General features: G+C 34.8%; 1 protein-coding gene across 1 annotated transcript in view; it reads right to left on the reverse strand.

Annotated features, from left to right (window-relative positions):
* Nucleotides 1-16034: 16034 nt before the first annotated feature.
* LOC107660218 (potassium voltage-gated channel subfamily KQT member 3-like) overlaps nt 16035-20299 on the reverse strand; it is a gene marked incomplete at its 5' end in the record, with an annotated part of 44523 nt that continues 40258 nt past the window's right edge. Inside the window, 6 exons of the mRNA XM_016449480.1 lie at nt 16035-16490; nt 16568-16652; nt 17311-17406; nt 17614-17745; nt 18397-18502; nt 18775-19010. Of these exons, the coding sequence (XP_016304966.1) occupies nt 16035-16490; nt 16568-16652; nt 17311-17406; nt 17614-17745; nt 18397-18502; nt 18775-19010 (1111 nt within the window). The remainder of the gene's footprint in view (nt 16491-16567; nt 16653-17310; nt 17407-17613; nt 17746-18396; nt 18503-18774; nt 19011-20299) is intronic.

The raw sequence follows: 20299 nt of genomic DNA on the forward strand, positions 1-20299 counted from the left end.
TGGTTTTCAATAATCTCAAATTTCTTTCTGTTGCCACTGATGATTTTAATGAACTTTTAGTGAAAGTCTGTGATGTATATTTGTATATGATAATATGATAGTTGTATATTTTATTATATGATAGCATGTTTTGATTTGTTTGCTGTTAGGTTTGATAATTTGATTTTGTGTAACTCACTTTTGGAAAAAGTGACTCTCCTCATACGACTGCAGACCTCTGCTGTATGTCTCTCATACCAGCGATGGCTATCCACACAATATCTGTAGAACAAAATATTGACTTTTTTGTTTATACCATCAACAATATTGAGGATACACACAGAATTACTGTCTTACTCCACGATACTATTAATTTTATAAATAAAACTGAATAATTTATGAATTTATTTCAGTGGGGTCCAGAAGTCTGAGACCACTAATGCTGAAAACAGTTTTGATTTTCACTTTTGTAAAATGTAATATTTGAGTGAAAAAAATGAATGTGTTCATTTTTGCCTTAATGACAGCAGCACTTGTGAATTCAAGTGAATACATTTTGTGTGCTTCAGTGGAAGCAAGGAAACCTTGAACAATGGAGGTCATACAGTCAGTGTCACAAATCTGATAAGTGACTTAGAAATATTGTAAAATCTTAAAACTGTATTATACATTAAAAAAAAAATGAAAATCTTTGTTTATTAACACACTTTAATTCTCAGACTGTCAATGTGAATTCAGACTTTTGGAGCCCACTGAACTTGCAAGTGTTCTAGCATGCATCTCTATTATTTATGCCCATTTTGTGACTTTAAAAGATGCCCTAAACAGTTGTTGAATGGTTGTGCAGTGCTGTACCGCTGTAACACTGCTGCTCTGTGACTGAATCCTCTGCACACACACTGAGAGTAAAACTTGCACAGCTCAAACACACATGGCTGCAGCTTCACTGAGCTGATGGTCGCCCTGCCCCAGATCAGCTCCTCTTCAAGGGTCTCTTTCAGGTCCTCTTTCTCACTTCCTTGATGAAATAGCTCTATTCTCCATGGACATCCTGTCAGAAAAAATTATATCATCACAAAAAGAATGAGGGAGAAAAAGCACCATCTCCAGAAATGTAGAAAAGATCAGTATGATAAGTTAGAATGGAAACTGATGTAAACTCTCCTTGTGAAATAAGATAATGCACCATATGAAAGGATTTCGAGATTTCCAAGTGCTTTTGAAAAGGAACATTTTCACAGCACATTGCTGTGCTCAGTTGGCTCTATATAGATATTTTACTTTTTATATGAATACTTTCTCCAGAATAATATACAGAGACTACTATAAGCAAGACATTTGTATGCCTACTTAACATAAAGGTAAATGCTGCTGCATCAATGCCGCTATCATGTAGGTGGCTTTATTTTTTTCTCTGAGCTTCTAAATGCAGCAACATTAATTCACCAATGGTGTAAATTTGGTGGCCGGTCTATATGTGTTGCTCCGCCCCATTACTACTTTCATTGGCTACATCATCTTTTATAACCATACATAATCAATAATCGCAATTGTGTACATACTTAGTGTAGGAGCCAGTGTTGGGGAGTAACTACTTACTTGTAATAGAAGTAGGTAATTTAATTACAAAATAAATGTAACTGTAATCAGTTACAGTTACTAAGAAAAAATGTGTAATTAAATTACAGTTACTTATGAAGATGTTGACAATTACAAAGGGGACTGCATCTGAATATTTTCACACACACACACACACACACACACACACACAGATTTAATTGCTTTCTTTGCCAAATTGCATTGACTGTTCTAAAATATGAGACACCAATGTTTCAGGAGTTTAGGACATGGAATAAGACATGCTTATTTGATAACTGTTTTATTTCCTATTTGGGTTTATGTATATGCTTTATTTTTTTGAATTAACTGTTTATTCCAAGGCATTGTTAGATGCTAGTGTTCCCCGTTATAGCTATGCAAAGATTTGATTTCAAAAACAGTATCATAGCTATTAAACTATATCTTATTATTTAAATCAGTATTTAACCTCAGAACAATCTCAAAGTAAAAAGAGAGGCTAAAGTTTGATTTTGTTGACTTAATTCAAGTGATGAAGGATTTTGAAAGTCTGACAGTAATCAGTGTCGACTAATACTACTGTAAGGTTAACCCTGCCTGCTTTAAATGTTTGAAAATTATTTACAGTTGAAAACATTCGGTAGAAATTTAGAAAAGTAATCAAAAAGTAATCAAATGTATTTAGTTGCATTATTTTTATAAAGTAATTGAAATAGTTACACTACAGGGCAACTTGTAGTCTGTAACCTATTACATTTCCAAAGTAACCTTCCCAACACTGGTAGGAGCTGAACTGTGAACACTGCAAACCACTTTAAAGCCGTCATTATAAAACAAACAAACAAACATTCACATGCATCTCGCAGTATCCAGATAAATAGATTAAATGAATTCGGAAATGTCTACTTGTCAGTGGTGGACAAAGTCAACAAAATATGTATTTGAGTTACCGTAAAGTACAGATACTCTGATGAAATATTACTCTAGTAAAAGTCAAACAGATATAGGTTCACTTGTTTTTATTTGGTGATGCTAGTGGTGCAGAAATTATGCGCTTCACAAGTAAGCAATGCTGTAAGATGCTACAGTGCCTCAGTGTATGGCAAGCCATTTTAACATTTAATGTTAAACCGCACTAGTACTAATTTAATGTTACTAGTACTTAATTTTTAGATACTAGTATTAAGTACTAGTACTTATTCATTAACTACTAGTGCTTATTCTTTAGGTAGTAGTGTCTTTTGTAAAGTTACTAGTACTTAATCATTAGATACTAGTACGTTTTCATTAGATACTAGTGCTTATTTATTAGGTACTAGTACTTATTCGATACTAGTACTTATATATTAGGTACTAGTACTTATTCATTAGATACTAGTACTTATTGATCAAATACTAGTACTTATTTATTAGATACTAGTACTTATTTATTAGATACTAGTATTTGTTCATTAGATACTAGTACTTATTCACTAGATACTAGAACTTATTTCAATAGTGACTAGTAACTATTATATTGTTACTAGTAACAAATTAAAAAATGTTGCCATTTACTTCTATGGGGATCCGTCATTGAGATTTAGTTTTGACTAGTATGTATTCCACTAGTGACTAGTACTTAATTTGTATGTACTAGTAGTTATTCATTAGGTACTAATACGTATTTTTTAGATACTAGTACTCATTCATTAGATACTAGTACCTAATAAATAGACACTAGTACTTATTCATTAGATACTAGTACTTATCCATTAGATACTAATACCTATTAAATAGATACTAGTACTTATTTAATAGATACTAGTGCACATTTATTAGATACTAGTACTTATTCGAAATGTTACTAGTAAGATTTTTTATTTTACTAGTAAATTTTTGAATTGAACTCTACTGTAGCCATTTGTACTAGTCATAATATAAGACGAGTAAAAAAGCAGATCTGACTAGTAAGATAAGAATTGTTACTAGTAGTAATTACAAAAGATACTAGTGTCTAATAATTAAGTACTAGTACCTAATGAATAACTACAAGTATCTATTAAATAGGTACTAGTATCTAATAAATAAGTACCAGTATCTAAAAAATAAGTACTAGTATCTAATGAATGCTTACTAGTAATATTTAGATAGATACTAGTCACTATTGCAATAATTACTAGTCAGAAATTAAAAGATGATATCAAAAACAGAATAACTACCACTACCTGTTCATTTGGAGATATCTTCAACCTCATAAAGAACTAGTGAGAATGTATTTGGAGATATCTTCATTCAAACGGATCATTACATAAACGAGTACCTCTCAACTGTCCAATCAGAGTCCACATGGCAATACAATACATTAATATGCTGAATTAATTTGATTGTTAAGTAGAGCTAACTGGCTTTGTATGTTAGCCTACCTTGCTAATTGGTTACCGTGAAAACACAAGGAAAGATTACAAACCTGTTGTCCAACAAAAGTATATTGACATGTTTTTACTCCAAATTCACTTTATAACATCAGTTGAGCATTTGCAATAACTTCCTTTTGTGATCTGACATGGTTTCATTAAACAGAAAGTGGCAGAAATGCCACTTTATATTATTCTATACAGTGATAAAGGCTATGTTGATTAGCATTTTAAATATACTTTATTTTTATAAAAATACCCGAGGTGGCTTGAAGAGAACAGATAAAACCAATTGGCAATCATTGTTTATTTTCTTAATGTTTCATCAGTAAAACGTCTATCTGCAGAGCCGTAGTTCACTGACAAGCTACACAAAATCGCGTTCAAAATCGGCAATGAATCGCCTGCGATTGAACTACGGCTATGTGTAGTAAATGCCGCTCCATCTGAACGCACGTGCTGGAGATTTACTACTAATCACAGGAGCGGCTTTACTGACGAGATGCGCATGAAAATCGCATTCGATTTTTTGCACAGCCCTAGACACTAGTACCTAAAGAATAAACACTAGTACCTAAAGAATAAACACTAGTACCTAAAGAATAAGCACTAGTAGCTAAAGAATAAGTACTAGTAGTTAATTAATAAGTACTAGTACTTAATGGAAAAGATACTAGTATCTAAAAAATAAGTACTAGTAGCATGAAATAGATACTAGTATGGCTTATAGATTAAATGTTAAAATGGCTTTCCATACTCAGTGCAAAGCTGCAAATTTTACAATAGCGTATGATGCCATCTAGTGGTCATCTCTATTTTAGTTTGCAGGAATAAATGTCCACTTAAAGGGTCGATGAGGGCTCTCATTCTCTCTCTATGTCTTCTGCTCTGAATGAGGGCACCTGTATCGAGAGATGTTGACATGGACAGCAGGTAAGCAGCTCAGATGTCTATGATTCATAGCGTGCTCTCTCTCACATATGCTGCGTCCTCTTTGTGTTGACTCGATGAGACAGACTTAAGTGTGTATATATTGATTTTTAATGTGCTTTTAACCTTCCTGACCCAGCCAAATCAAAACAATCTCTAGGGAAAATAATTGACCGTTGCTATGGATACTATCAGTGGCTCCGGCCTGACTCCATTCAAATCAAATCATTGTCATGGCAACAATAACATTAACCCTGCTTGGGCACCGCTGCGCCGTTGCCGCTTTAACAGAATAAAAGGTCAAAAATGTCAGATTCCATTGTGCGTGTGTTTGTGTGTGTGTGGTAATGGAGGGTCTTGCCTGGTTTTTCTGTATGAAATACTTTAGTGAGCTGCTGGATGCCTGTCGTAGTTGTTTGTCTCCGCGTTTGCAGTGAAATTGTCACGGTCATCATTGGAGCAATGGTATTTGTGGTTACCGTTACAGCTTTTGGCTGGGTGATCACAGCAGTTGTGAGATCACTAGTGGGTGAGGTTGTGGTGGTCGTCACAGTGACAGTAGTTTCAGGAGCTGCTGTTGATCTAATAAGAGGTGATGATGTCATTGTAGAGGTTGGTACTGCGGACATAGAACAAAATCAAGCTGTTGAAGCAGTTTCTTTCTCTGAAAAGTCTCATTTTTGTCTGCTTCAGCACACCAAACTCCTTAATAGTCAAAATACCTCTGCTCCTGTGGGAATCTGTATTGGGTTTAGGCCATAGTACCGGTTCACTAGTGTTTGGAAGGTCATGCCACACTACCGTAGATGTAAGACAGGGATCTTATTGGTCAGTTTATATTCACACACACACACACACACACACACACACACACACACACGCGCAATACAGTGTATTGTATCATAGCTGACAACAGACACTCATAAAAACAAAAATATGCTCTCTGAACTCACTTACCAAAGGGCAGCAATGGAAATGTCATATTACCTAAAGAAAAGCAGGAGAAAAAAAATCATGAAATCTCACCAGCACATTTTTAAATGTATAAAGCGATGGAGTAATAAATGTAAGTGTGTGTGTGTTTGTACCTCTGGGCATTTCCTCTGTGATGGTCTGATTAAAAAGAGGTCTGACTGAGCCCATGTCCCAGAGCTGAGACAGATCACTGTCTGAACACATGCCTTTATTTTAGTTTCAGTTTTGCTTTATTTTCTTTGTTTTATTACATATATATATTTTGATAACCTAGTTCATTTAACACTTAACATATAAAACGTGCATGAGAGTAGGGATAATTGTCAATAGTACATTTATTTAGAGTGTACTTATTTAATCTTAAATGAATTAAGAAATAATATCTTTCTTTTGCGTTTTTGGTTTAATAAAATAATAAAATAAATCATGCATCATTTCAAACATAATTCTCCTTCAAGTTGTTTTAGGCCAGGTTTTTGGACTGATATGGAAACAATATTACTTAAATCTGCATTGCTCTTGCCTACACGCTTTTGTGAAAGGAAGTTGGGGTTTTGTAATGAAAAAAGCATGAATAATGGTGACAGTTTTAAATTTTGGGGTGAATTATGCCTTTATAACAATTTTAATAATAAACATTAAAGCTGCAGTATGTAACTTTTTTGTTAAAAATCAAAAATAAGTTATTGAGCAAGTATATAAGACATCCGTGTTTAAAACTGTGTCCTTACCTTGCCCCGATTCACAACGGTAAACTTATAATAATGATTTATAATTTGAGTAGCGGGGTCCAATTTCGCGGGAAATTGAAGTCATCTTTCGTCTTTACGTGGTTGCATCATGTCCGCAAACAAAAAGAAGGCGGTCCGGCTACTATAGGGCTTTAGAGAAGTGGAGACCAGAGAAATTAAAGACTGATGCAGAGATGGCTTTTTCTGCTGTCAGGTAGGACATTTCAGTGACTCAGTGGGTAGCCAACATTAGCCCATTTCTTCGCTTGATTCAGATATGTATAGAGCTTCCTTTGTTGCTGTTGGTTTAAATTGCACTAAATTTCTGCTAGTTATGAGTATTTTTGACTGAGCTATCGTTAGATTTAAACATCAGTAACATGATTTATTATAAAACATTTGCATTTCTATTTGGTCAGAACAAAAGCAGCAGATAAAATATTTGTTCAGATGACATTTTTTTCGGAGAGGAGCAATACAGAAGCACAACCCACATATAAAAATAACTCTGCAATTTACTTGCATTTTTATGTTAGAAACAGAGATGGCGATAGAGGTAAAAGTTACATACTCCAGCTTTAAATATTTATATATTTTATAAAATATTATAGGAAATAAAAGAAGCATGTGGCATTTAGAATGAATCATTTTTATAAATCACTAAACTTTTGAGAATTAATAAAAATGTGTATGCATACTCAAACTCACCTGACTTTCCAGCCATGACACAGATATAGATGCAGTCAGAGCTGTTCTTCTGGCTGACTGGAAGAATGATAATAGCACACACACACACACAGACAAAATGACACTGATATAGTATGTGAGGAGGACCAACACTACAACATTATAGTACATTAGTGCAATACACTACATTGCATACAGGTGTGTGTGTGTGTGTGTGTGTGTGTGTGTGTGTGTAGGTGTAGGTGTAGGTGTAGGTGATTATAGTTGGTGCTTTACCTGAGAGAATAGAACTGGACTTAAATAGTTCTTGCAGGTAACTGGTGGAGTTTCCCATTACATCCAAAAGAATAGCTGTGAAATCTGAAAAACACTAAAGTGATTAGATAGATAGATAGATAGATAGATAGATAGATAGATAGATAGATAGATAGATAAGCAATCAGTGTATAGTGAAGGAGGTTTTTCACCTGTGAGGTCATTGGTCTTGTTTGTCAGACAGTAACAGTATCTCAAGGGAAATAAACCGCTCTCAATGTCCTGAAAGTCTGAGACTATACACACACCCATACATGTGTACATGACGTACAGATACACACATGCAACACACACAGAATTACATCATATTTGTGCCATATTGGTGCTGTAGTTACAGTGTGATTTGGCTGTGTGGATAAGGGTAATTACTATTGTAGACCAGCAGTGTGAGCTTGTGGAGAGAGAGTGAACTGTGTGACGTCACACTGAGTAAGGAGAAAAGATGCTGTAAACCTGAAAACACAACAATTTGAGATGTTTGTGTGTGTGTTTGTTATGATTTGGTTCATAAACATTTTTTGTTATACTGGTTGAAAGTTTTTTCACATCTCGATAACAATCACTAAGTTAAGTGGTCTACATTTATTTATATATATATTTATATTGTCTGTGGAAGGCATAGGACCATAAAATGTTCGTCCAATCAAAATATTCGGTCCGAACATTACGATAGGCTGTCTTGCCTGCACACCCTGTTTTGCGCAGACATGATACGTCATCAGCGTGTTCCAGCGAGAATGAAAGGTGCTATTATTGTAATATTATGCGCTTTGCACTGTAGTGTTTTCTCACAGGTGAATGAGACATGGGGTAATCCTCCACCAATGGCGTCTCTCATCGTGTCGCAGGTTAGTCTCTTATCTTCCTGAGTGCGTTCTTGTGTTTGAAAGGAGGCGTGGCTTTGCAGTGATTATACAGGGAGGGTGGGGATCTTGCTTTCAAAGCTAGCTTGCTATGACTAGCCTTTCCGAAATCACCTACCCTACCTTTAAGAGAATATACACATACTATTGTTTCCTCCACAGAATGAAAAAACAAATGCAATTGTGTTTTTTGTAAAAGATAAACCTAGACTTGCGAGATAGTCAAGAAAAGAATGACCTCAATTACCTTTATTTAAAGAAATAAAAACAGAGAAAAAAGTAAAAAAAAAAAATAGTCAGAATTGCGAGATGTAAACTCAGAATTGCAGGAGTCAAAATTCTGAGTTTGTCTCACAATTCTGAGAAAAAAACAGAATTGTAAAAAGTACAAATTGTAAGATCTAAAGTTTATAATTATGAGAAATAGTCAGAATTCTGAGTGGAAGAAGTCGCAGATACCTTTGAAAAAAAATGTACAAATATTCAGTTACGAAGCCATGCACAGCAAAGTTTCCAAATGGTTTTATTGTGACTTTCATACATTGCTTCATTTTAATAAAAATCAACCCCTGTGATATAAAAGTGCCCATAGCCAAAAAATAAAAATACACTCAAATGTGTGTGTGTGTGTGTGTGTGTGTAATACCTGGTTGTGAAGCATTGATGAGCGTGTTGACGAGTCCAGTAAGATCTATGGAGGCGGAGTCAATGTGCTCGGCTGGGATCTCTGGGTAAATGAAGATGACACTGATTTATACTTGCTAAAGGTATTTATCGATCTGCAAAACTATTCTTTACAGCCCTGTAAAATCCTCCTAAATCTCATACACAGAACCCACCCAGCACCAGACGTCATTTGGACGTCGTTTTTTGGGCTACTATTACATTTCCAAAGTAACCTTCCCAACACTGCCTGTACACATGATGTACACATGAACCTCATTGCAGGTTTCACCACCACATTCATCATGTCACATACACCTAATCATTAGGACCAAATGCCTGAGCAAGTAAAAGCATTTTAAACCCTTCATATACAAAGATTGCAATGATTCATGCACTTAACAGCCTTCATATGTGTATCTGTACTTTAAGAGCTTTATGATTGTTTCTGATTGGTGCTTGTCCTCCACGAGAGACTGATTGGTTACCTGTTGACACCAGGAGCTCTCGTTTTTCTGTTCGGATCAGCTTGCTTTGTCTTATAACTGAAAAAGACATATTATTTACCACTTGACTAGCAGATATATTAATGCAAAGATTGTCTTCTTTATTCTACAGTTACTAACCTTGTGTATGAATAAGGAACAGTGTTACTATAACAGCACATATTCTGATGCTGATCCAATGTTTTAGTTTGAGTTTAGCCATCTCTGCAAAACAAACACAGTAAAAACCTTAAAAACACAGCTTATTTGGAACTGTTTGTACCTGAATAAATTACATATAGCCAACAATAGTGTGTATGCACAGCAATGAGAGCTGCCCTCTACATGTGAGTAATGCATGTGAACTGCACTGCCTAACTACTAGCTTGTTTAAAAAGAAATACAACTATAAAAATATTTAAATCAAGCCTGGAATGCCTCTGATCTTTTATTATTATTATTATTATTATTATTATATAAGGTACAGTATTTTCCCTTTCATGGGCATTATTTGCCTTTTATTTTAAGTAGGATTATTATTATTTTTATTATTATGTCTAATAATATTAAAACACAGTTTGTCCATTTATGATAAGTAAACTAAATCAGTTAATTGAAATAAATTCTCAATTTGAATAATAAAAACATCAAACATTCAGCATGATATACAAAATAGCTGTAAATTATGCAGAAAATATGCTAAGATAATAAATACTCTACAATGCATAAAAAAGAGAGCTTTTTTAGATTAATTTATTCTATTATTTTTTATTTTTTTTCTCCCACAAAAATCAAACACACATTATATTATGCTTGCCAGGGCTGCATTTGTTTGATTAAAAATACAAATAAATATAGAGTTTTTTTCCTCTCTGGTTTGGACATGTTTGCCAAGTGTGACAAGATTTCACACTTCAAATGAATCTCCACAGAGAGTGGATCAGTCACGGCAAACTCAATTAGCCTGAATCAGCGGCTCTTCTCTAGCTCTGTACACAGACCATGATGTTCACAAGTTAAAATGAGTCTTTCACTGCTGCTGAACAAATATCATTAAAGATGAAAGACGTCATTAGTAGCATCACAACAGCACCAGCTCAATCCTCTAGAGAAATTTAGCTACAAAAATCCTTTTAATGCTGGTCTGGAATAGCTACAGTTAAGATTTCTAATCTTTCAGTCAGTCTTACAGATTTTGTCTACAGATGCCTGATGTAATTCTAATACAAATAGAGACAGAAAATGGCGAGATAAAGAGAGAGGGAAAAATAATTTTCAGAAGTTTATTATTTACATCTGGTTATTTTTCTATGCATATTTGACATTTGACATGGCAGACAATTACCACCAGTGAAATGATGGACATTAAAAAAAAACAAAACTAAAGTGTGTCTTTCAGTAACTGGAACTATAAATAAATATATACTTGCATAAATAGATAAATACATAAATAAATACATGCAACTCACTGATTAAATCAATTACAAAAATATTATAAAGAGATATTTACATCTTAAAATTGCCAAAAAGACAGAATTATTCATCCAAACTAAAATTACACTAGAAATAATAAAATGAATAATCATTTAAAAAGTTCACACTGTATATTAAGTGCCAGTGAGAGCTGAAACACAGAGAGAGTGAGGAAGAGTGTGAACTAAACAATAATAAAAAAACACACTCACCTGCAGAAGAGAGACGCAGACACTGCAGGACACAGACAGACATCTGCTCGCTGTCCGCTGTCTCTCACACACTCACACACAGAACCAGCAGGGCATCATGGTCCCCGGAGAGGGCAACAGGCTGTAATAGCCCTCCAGTGTGTCACCTGAGCTCAGCTGGCAAACACAGAGGACCTGTTCTCAGCCCAACACACACACACACAGATACTCTCACAGATATAGAATCGTTCTCTTTCTCCCACACACACAATCACACACAAAGAAACTCTCACAGATATAGATTCTCTCCCTCCTGCTAAATGTAACACACAGTTATACAAACTCACACACATGCCGGTTTCACTATAACGGTTTCATAGATGCGATTTCAAATTACTTCAGACATCCCCAAAAGCCAATTTTCTTTTTATTTGGACGAATTAATAGTATAGCCTCTTTTCTCTTGCAGATGTAGCTGTCCAAAAAGCCCTGAAGTTGACACTTTTGGCCTTTCTTTAAATATGAAAATCACACGTCCTGTACACTAAGCCTCTCTTCTCATGCACATTCTGTTTGGCAGCGTATGGTTTCTGGGACAGCGCAAGGCCTGGGAAACTCTGTTGTCCTGGACACCAAGAACTAGGCAGAGGGCCATTGCCACAACAACCCCTCTACTTGTGTTCGGCACAATATTTCCAGCTATTTTCTGTTATTGCGACTCTACTGAACTCAGTGACTGGCTCTTTGGTGACCAGGCGATGCTAAATGTCGGTTCAGCTGGGAATCTTTAGTGTCATGTTTTACAAGCAACACATGTTACTTTCAGTTACTGTTTTCAAGGTATGGGATATTTAAACCAACAAATCTAATATGCTGTATGTCACCATATACAGTACACTACCATTCAAAAGTTTGCGATCACTATATTTCTCTAGTAGTTCACCCTATAATGAAAATTTGCTGAAAGTTTACTCACTGTCAGGCCGTCAAAGATATAAATTAGTTTTTTTTTACAAGAACAGATTTGGAGAAATTTAGCATTATTCACTTGCTCACCATTGGATCCTCTGCAGTGAATGGGTGCCGTCATAATGAGAGTCCAAACAGCTGATAAAAACATCACAATAATTAATCCACATAGTAATCCACACCACTCCAGTACACCAATTAATGTCTTGTGAAGCGAAAAGCTGGGTGTTTGTATAGTAAGAAACCAGTCCATTAATAAAAGGTTTTGCTTTCAAAGCATTGCTTCTGGCTAAAATACAAGTTCTTTATTCATAATATTTATTTCTGCAGGCAAAATAACAGTGAAGACATTTAAAAAGTATTTCTACTTCAAATAAATAACTTTTTTTTTTACTTTCTATTCATCAAAAAATCTTTTATCGCAGTTTCCACAAACATATTAAGCAGTTATATGTATATAATACTGATAAGAAATGTTTCTTGAGCACCAAATCTGCATATTAGAATGATTTCTGAAGGATCATTTGAAGGCTGGCTGACAATTCAGCTTTGCATCACGGGAATAAATTACGTTTAAAATGAATTAAAATAGAACAGTTATTGTATCTTCAAAACATGAAATACCTTACAGATCCCACGTTTGGATGGCATTGTATAGATTTATGCAACAATAAATGTTACATTTAATAATAAGTAATAATGTGGCATAACTAGTTGCTTTTTATTCTAAACTCTACTACTTACTTTCAAATGTAACATTCCCCAACAACACTGACTTAAATGCAGCAGCATCTGTCTCTAAACAAAGTCATAATTGAGGACTTCTAATTAAACAAGAACAAACCGCAATGTATATTTTAATATATATTTATTACTAACTGGTGCAATTTAAAGATTTAACATAAAAAAATCAAGTTCGTCATAACATTTGCATATTATCTCATCAAATTAAACTATTAAAACTGGCCTTGACCAGAATGTAAATAAAGATTATTATTCAAAAACTGGAATGAATATAAGAGCTTAGAAGGCCACTAGTGTGAAATAATTTCATCTGAAACCAAAAAGAAGAGAACGAAAACATCATTTGTTGGTTCTTCAAAAGGAAAATACACAACCGAATAGGTCCTAGGAAAATGAACAGATGCTTTACTGATACCACCGAGAGCAAAACGATTATGGATGGCCCAAAAAGCAAAATGATGGCAGGTTTGATTCATGATGAAGAGAACGTAATGACTGGCAGAGAGGGACTGGTGCTCTAAAAGGCCAAGGCACAAACAATAAACAGCAGTGTATCTGTGTACATCAGTAGTCTGAGATCAGAATAGACAGCAGTCAGTAGTCAGAGAGAAAATCAGATAGCAGTTCTTACTTTCAGAGAGCAGGTGAATAATAGTAATGGGCAGCTGTTTGGTCTGAGATAATAATTGACAGTTTTTAATCCAAGATAAAGTGTATAAAGATATTAGCGGGCCGCTTTATTGGGCTGATTTGTGACTGATTTTTAGTTTAGCTGGTTCAGTTAAGGATAGTAATGGATAACAGTGTTTGGACATCTGTGCTTAGTGACTAGTTTGAAATAAAAAGTTGATTGTAGTGTTTATTCTGGGATAATGACAACAGTATTTAGTTTGAGATCATGGATATTTGAGTTTGACTTGATAACAGTGTTTAGTCTGAGATGATGATGAGCGGCAGTGTTTAGTCTCATGATCGCAGGATTATAGGATGGTTAATGGGATAGTTCACCCAAAAATTAAAATTCTGTCATCATTTACTCAACTCTCATGTTGTTCCAAATCTGTATGACTTTCTTTCTCACAAAAGAAGATAGTTGGAAAAATGTCTCAGTGTTTTGGGCCTCATTGACTTTTCTTGTATGGACAAAAACATTCTTCTTTTAGACAAAATATCTTTTGTGTCCACAGAAGAAAAAAGTCATTTTCATTTGGTGAACTTCATCACTTTAAGCATCTAACATCATATTAAACCTCATTTTACTCAACTCTCATGCTGTTCCAAATCTGTATGACTTTCTTTCTCACAAAAGAAGATAGTTGGAAAAATGTCTCAGTGTTTTGGGCCTCATTGACTTTTCTTGTATGGACAAAAACATTCTTCTTTTAGACAAAATATCTTTTGTGTCCACAGAAGAAAAAAGTCATTTTCATTTGGTGAACTTCATCACTTTAAGCATCTAACATCATATTAAACCTCATTTTACTGCCTTGACCTCATCATAACCCCAGGCTTATAGCAGACAGAGTAACAGAGAAGGAAAGAATGGAACAAAGAGAGGAAAAAAAAACATCCATGGTCAAAATGACCAATAAATGAAATAACTAAAACTTTAAGAGTAATTGTTCATTTCCATTTTATGGCTTTTTTTCTCTGAATTCAAACTCTTTGTTGTTACAGGTATACAGATATTAGTACTAATATTAGTACTATTTATCTCAAACCCTAAATGCAAGTTGCAAAATTTGATTTGTGCAAGATTTACTGAACATCAAGTTTCGACATTGTGAACTATAAAATAAATAATTAGATAATAAATGGAAGTAGATATGCAGAACCCATAACCAGGGGCAGGGTGGTTATAGTTAACCGAAACAACATAAAATTAAAACAAAAAATAGTTTAAAATAAAAATTAACAGAAATAAAATATTTAAAAAATATTTCTGTTATTTGCCAGGGCAACATTTGTCATTTTCATTTAATTTAACTTGTTGTACTTAAAAAAAAAAACTAAAACCAAAATAATTTAATAATAAAAAATAAAAAAACACTCGCAAGTTTAAAATTAAAATGAAATGGAAAATATACAAAAAAAAATTTAATATAAAAAACTATAGTAGTATCTAAGATTAATTATACTAAAATAACCTGGGGAAAAACTGACAATACAGACTGAATTAATTTTACAACAAAAACAGACAGTAAATTCACATTTGAACACTGAATTTACGCATGATCTGTTCAATGTGAAACCTTTTGGAAGATCTAAGTATTTGTTTTGGAGTAAAAACATTCAGTAAGTGTAACTAATAATTATTGTAATTTGATAGGTAAACTGGTCAATGTTAAAAAATAATTCTGCTGTCTAAGGATAAAGTTTGATCATTTCCCACAGTTAATTGACCCTGGAATGATCTGTGCGATTGATGTAGGGTTACCGTAAGGAAACTAGTTGTCATGGGAACGCTGGTCCTACGATAGTGGCAATATTCATTGAGCCGGCAGTTTTATGTGCCGCTCACAGGCGGGATGTGCTCATTGGTTGGATTAAGGCCAGACACTTGAGGAATTCCTAACTGAGACTCTGCTTTTGGTCCTTAAAACAGCTAGTGGCGAAAATATGACATGTCCCAGAGTGCAGTTCATGCAGACCAGAGTAAAAAGGTTTGTACAATCTGCAAAAGGAACTAAAAACGAGCTCAAGATGTGCTCAAACCCAAGTATTCAAAAGCAAGTGCAAACCGGAGGAGACGTCGATACATTTAGCTGCTCCGTGGATGAGTCATGCAGTCCATGCATATGAAAAGATGTGTAAATAGAAAAATAAATGTTTACAAAAATGGCATAGCATCTGTTGTGTTCTCCTCCCTTAAAGTTCCCAGTCAAATATAACCACAGAGTCTCGATCTGCCAAGTGCGGTGTCTACCACTAGAGATAAAACTCATGCATTCCATGCAGTGCTCTTTGCTTTGCAGGGGTAAAGCGTGACGTGGATACATATTTAGATATGACGAGTATTATGTCTGTGTCGTTTTGTGCTGTACAGAGTCTGTAGTCTTTAGAAAGAGTGCGTCTCGCCCTCAGCTAAATAGCGCCGGTCGCGGCCCCAGCTCGACCCTGCCGTTAACCCTGAGGCCTTGCCCGTGACCTCCTCTTTCTCGGCGGAGATGCTGAATCCGCTGGGCGAGCGTTCCAGCTCCTCGTGAGTGACCGACAACAGCGACAGTGGCGTTCCCACCCTGCGGCCTCCCGACTGGCTGACGTTGGAGGACGAGGAGTGGCTTGGCAGTGGGCTGATGGGCAGGACGGTCGGTCTGGGCGGGTTGGCGTCGGAGCGCGTGTAATGCGGCGTGTTGTGCGGCGGCGGGCCGTAGCTGCAGTACACACGGTCGCCTGTGACACTGACGGTCAACGTGGGTTCGTAGTGCTCCATGGTCATGTGGCCAGGGCCTGTGAGGTCATGTTGCATATGCATATCCACCAGGAAATCCAGTTTCTTCTCCATGTCTTCCACCTGTGAGTGAGGCGACGACAGAGTTTAGCACAACAACTTTAGCTAGGCCACACAACCAGCTGTCAGAGCGCAAGTACCTGTCTCTCAACCCGCACAAATCTACCCATCATGCTTTGGTCTTCAGGATCTGGCAGGCTTGCTTTGGCAAGATATGACTCGTGTCTGAGAGAGAAAAATGGAGAGGGAATGTAAATCTGAGGAAAAGAGTATAAATGAGAATAGTTACATCTACTTAATTTAATAAAAAAATGATACTAAATTATTAATAATAAATTATATATCTGCAGAGCTCTTTATTCAATATAGGGATTAATTAGTCATTATTATTAATTAGTGCTGTCAAATGATTAATCGTGATTAATCGCATCCAAAATAAAAGTTTTTGTTTACATAATGTGTGTATATTGTGTATATTTATTATGTATATATAAATACAAACACATGCATGTATATATTTAAGAAAAATGTTATGTTTATATATTAAATATATTAAAATATAATATAAAATATAAGAATATAAATATATAAATGTATATACATGTAAATATTTTCTAAATATATACTGTATGTGTATTTATATATACTGTACATAATAAATATACACGGTACACACACATACAGTATATTATGTACAGTATATTATCTTGGATGCGATTAATCGCGATTAATCGTTTGACAGCACTATTAAAAATGGTTGTGGTTTTATTAGGATTATGCTCTAGCAAAATAATAGTGTAGCTTTAAATATAGTGTTTAATATAGTTTTAAACATAATTAAAATATAAAAATAAATATTCCTTAAAGTTTGGTGAGCTTTTACCTAGGTGACTGCTGGGTGGGGTACGGAAATGGTGCTTTCTGGGGTTTCTTGTGTTTTGGAGTGAGAGGTGGTCCTGGTGTCAGTATCAGATCTAGTCTAAAGATGAAACAGCAAATATTAGATTATTTTACTCACAAGAAGATTATATGTTACAGTTTAAATGATGCAAGTGAACAATTTGAAATGGAAAAATGTTTGACTCATTTTATCATCATGAAGTCATTTAAAAGTTTCCTATAGTATTTCTTTAAAATGTGCATGAGTGTATGTTTTAATGTGTGTGTGTGTGTGTGTGTGTGTTACCGTGTCTGTAGATATTTGATTCTGGTGAGCATGTCCAGGTGTCCTGCAGAATACTGCTCAATCACATCCTTTACATCATACGGCCTCAGAGTCTCCTTAAAACGCTTCTTACTCAAAAGGAATATTATGATCCTACAAAATGAGAGAAAAAAAGAGAAGTTCTTTTGTAAGTTGCTTTGGATAAAAGCATCTGCTTATTGTATAAATGTAAATGTAATGCTCACCAAGGCTGCATTTATTTTATAAAAATACAGAAAAAAGTAATTTCATGAAATATTACATTTTAAAATAATTATTTTCCATTTCAAAATATTTTAAAATGTAATTATTCCGGCGATGACCAAGCTGAATTTTCAGCAACCATTACTCCAGTCTTCCCTTCAGATATTATTCTAATATTCTGATTTAGTGCAAAAGTAACATTTATTATTATTATCAAGGTATTAAAAACTGTTGTGCTGCTTAAAATATTTGAAAACGGTGATAGATTTTTTTTCAGAATTGTATGAAGTTCTAAAGAACAGCATTTATTTTAAATATAGATTTTTTTTTTAAATGTAAAAGTACTTTTAGTCAATTTATTGCTAAATGAAAGAAAGAAAGAACAAAAGAAAGAAAGAACAAAAGAGAATGAAAAAATTAAATAAAGAAAAAGTGAAAAAAGATCACAAGTGGTTTTTAAAGGGGTCATATGATGTGATTTCAATTTTTCCTTTCTCTTTGGAGTGTTACAAGCTCTTGGTGCATAAAGAAGAATGGACACAAGATTTAATATTTGTGTACCGCAATGCTCTTATGACTAATTTGAGAGTTGGAATCATCTCCTCCAGCAGTATGTCTGGTGGGAAGCCCTTCTCCTCAGGAGTGGGGTCAGGCAGACCTCCTGTATCTACAGTGAAACAACAAAACAAGGTTAGATTAACTGCATTGTGTAAGTGTCTACTATACTTGTGTATTTATAGTAGTATCTATTATTATAGTGTGTAAATTGCTAAGAGTGTGTATATTTATGTATATTGAGTATGCATATTAACTGTACAAGTACTGTGTACTGTTTTTTCTAAGTATGCACTAGTTAAAAAGTTTAGTACTTTAAAGAAGTTCAGCTTTTAAAAATGCATCTTGAGTATGTGAGTGAGTGTGTGTGTGTGTGTGTCATACCCTCTGAGCTCTGTCTCAGGGCATAGGCCTTCATTCTGAAAGCAGTTCTGAATCTCTCTCTGTTACTGAACGCTGCTGGTTTGCCCTCTTTTGATGGACTCTCCTCAACCGCCTCTGCTGGCCCGCAGTTCCCTGACACACTTTCAGGATTGGCAGCAGGCATCATCACACGGGCCCTTACCATCGACGGTCTCGGGGTCGACAGCCGCACACGTTCCAACAAACTCAACTTCTGACTGAAGAAGAGACAGAATAACAGATGAGTTGAATCTCAGAGCTCTGAACACATTTACTTTATATTCCTTATCATTTGCTAATTCTTATTGCGTGTTCCTCAAAAGACAAAACAGTCTCTTTGTTTTATAGTGTCGTACAACACAGGTCAAGTTAACAAAATCACAAAATAAAAATTATTTCCATTGACATTTGGTTTCAATTTTTAATGAAAAATATCTCTAACAGTATATATATATATATATATATATGGATTCACTACCTTTCAAAATTTTGAGGACAGTATGTTTTTTTTAAATGAAATTGCAAATAAAATTTCTACTTTTATTTAGGAAGGCTGCGTTTAAAAAAGTGTCAGTGGAGACATTTATTAAATGTATTTATTAGACTTCTATTTCAAATAAATAAAATTAAAAAATATTAAACAACTCTGATAATAATAAGAAATATTTATTGAGCACCAAATCATCATATTAGAATGATATCTGAAGGATCATGTGACACTGAAGACTGACGTAATGGCTGCTGAAAATTCAACTTTGTCATCACAGAAATAAATTATATTTCATACTATACTTGAATACAAAAACACATTTTATGTTGTAATAATATTTCACAATATTACTGTTTTTACTGCACTTTTGATTAAATAAATGCAGGCTTGATGAGAGACTTATTTAAAAATATTATATTTACCAGTCTGAGATAACTTTCAAACTATACTCTTCAAATTTAAAAACTATTCAGAACTAATTTCAACTTTCAAGTCAGGTTGTCGAGCCAACATTAAAGTTCATCTTAAACTTTACTTTTCTAGTTTAATATAAGCGAGCATGTAGGCAGTAGGTCTATGCAAAGGTGCACAGGGCCCTCCATAAGAGCTAAAGCCTTGGGGAATCTGTTAGTCTTAATGTGGTCCTGCACACACACATACACACACACACACACACACACACACACACACACACACACACACCCACACACACACTCTCTCTCTCTCTTACTGCAGGAGAAACTGAACCCTTCCAAAGAAACAACGCAGGACATTCTCTTGTGAAGGGTCCCCAAGGATGGACACACACACACACACAGTCTATGTGCTGCGGCACACACAGTATCTCTTGAGTACAGTGAAAAGAAGAAGACTGAAGTGGTGAGAGGGACTGAAACATCTTGAAATGCTCCACAATTACAGCTTATTACCAACCAGTTACTGATACAACACTTTCCCACACACACACACACACACACACACACACACACACACACACACACACACACAACACACAAT

Source organism: Sinocyclocheilus anshuiensis, unplaced genomic scaffold (genome assembly GCF_001515605.1).
Source record: "Sinocyclocheilus anshuiensis isolate Anshui unplaced genomic scaffold, SAMN03320099.WGS_v1.1 scaffold850, whole genome shotgun sequence".
Classification (NCBI taxonomy): domain Eukaryota; kingdom Metazoa; phylum Chordata; class Actinopteri; order Cypriniformes; family Cyprinidae; genus Sinocyclocheilus; species Sinocyclocheilus anshuiensis.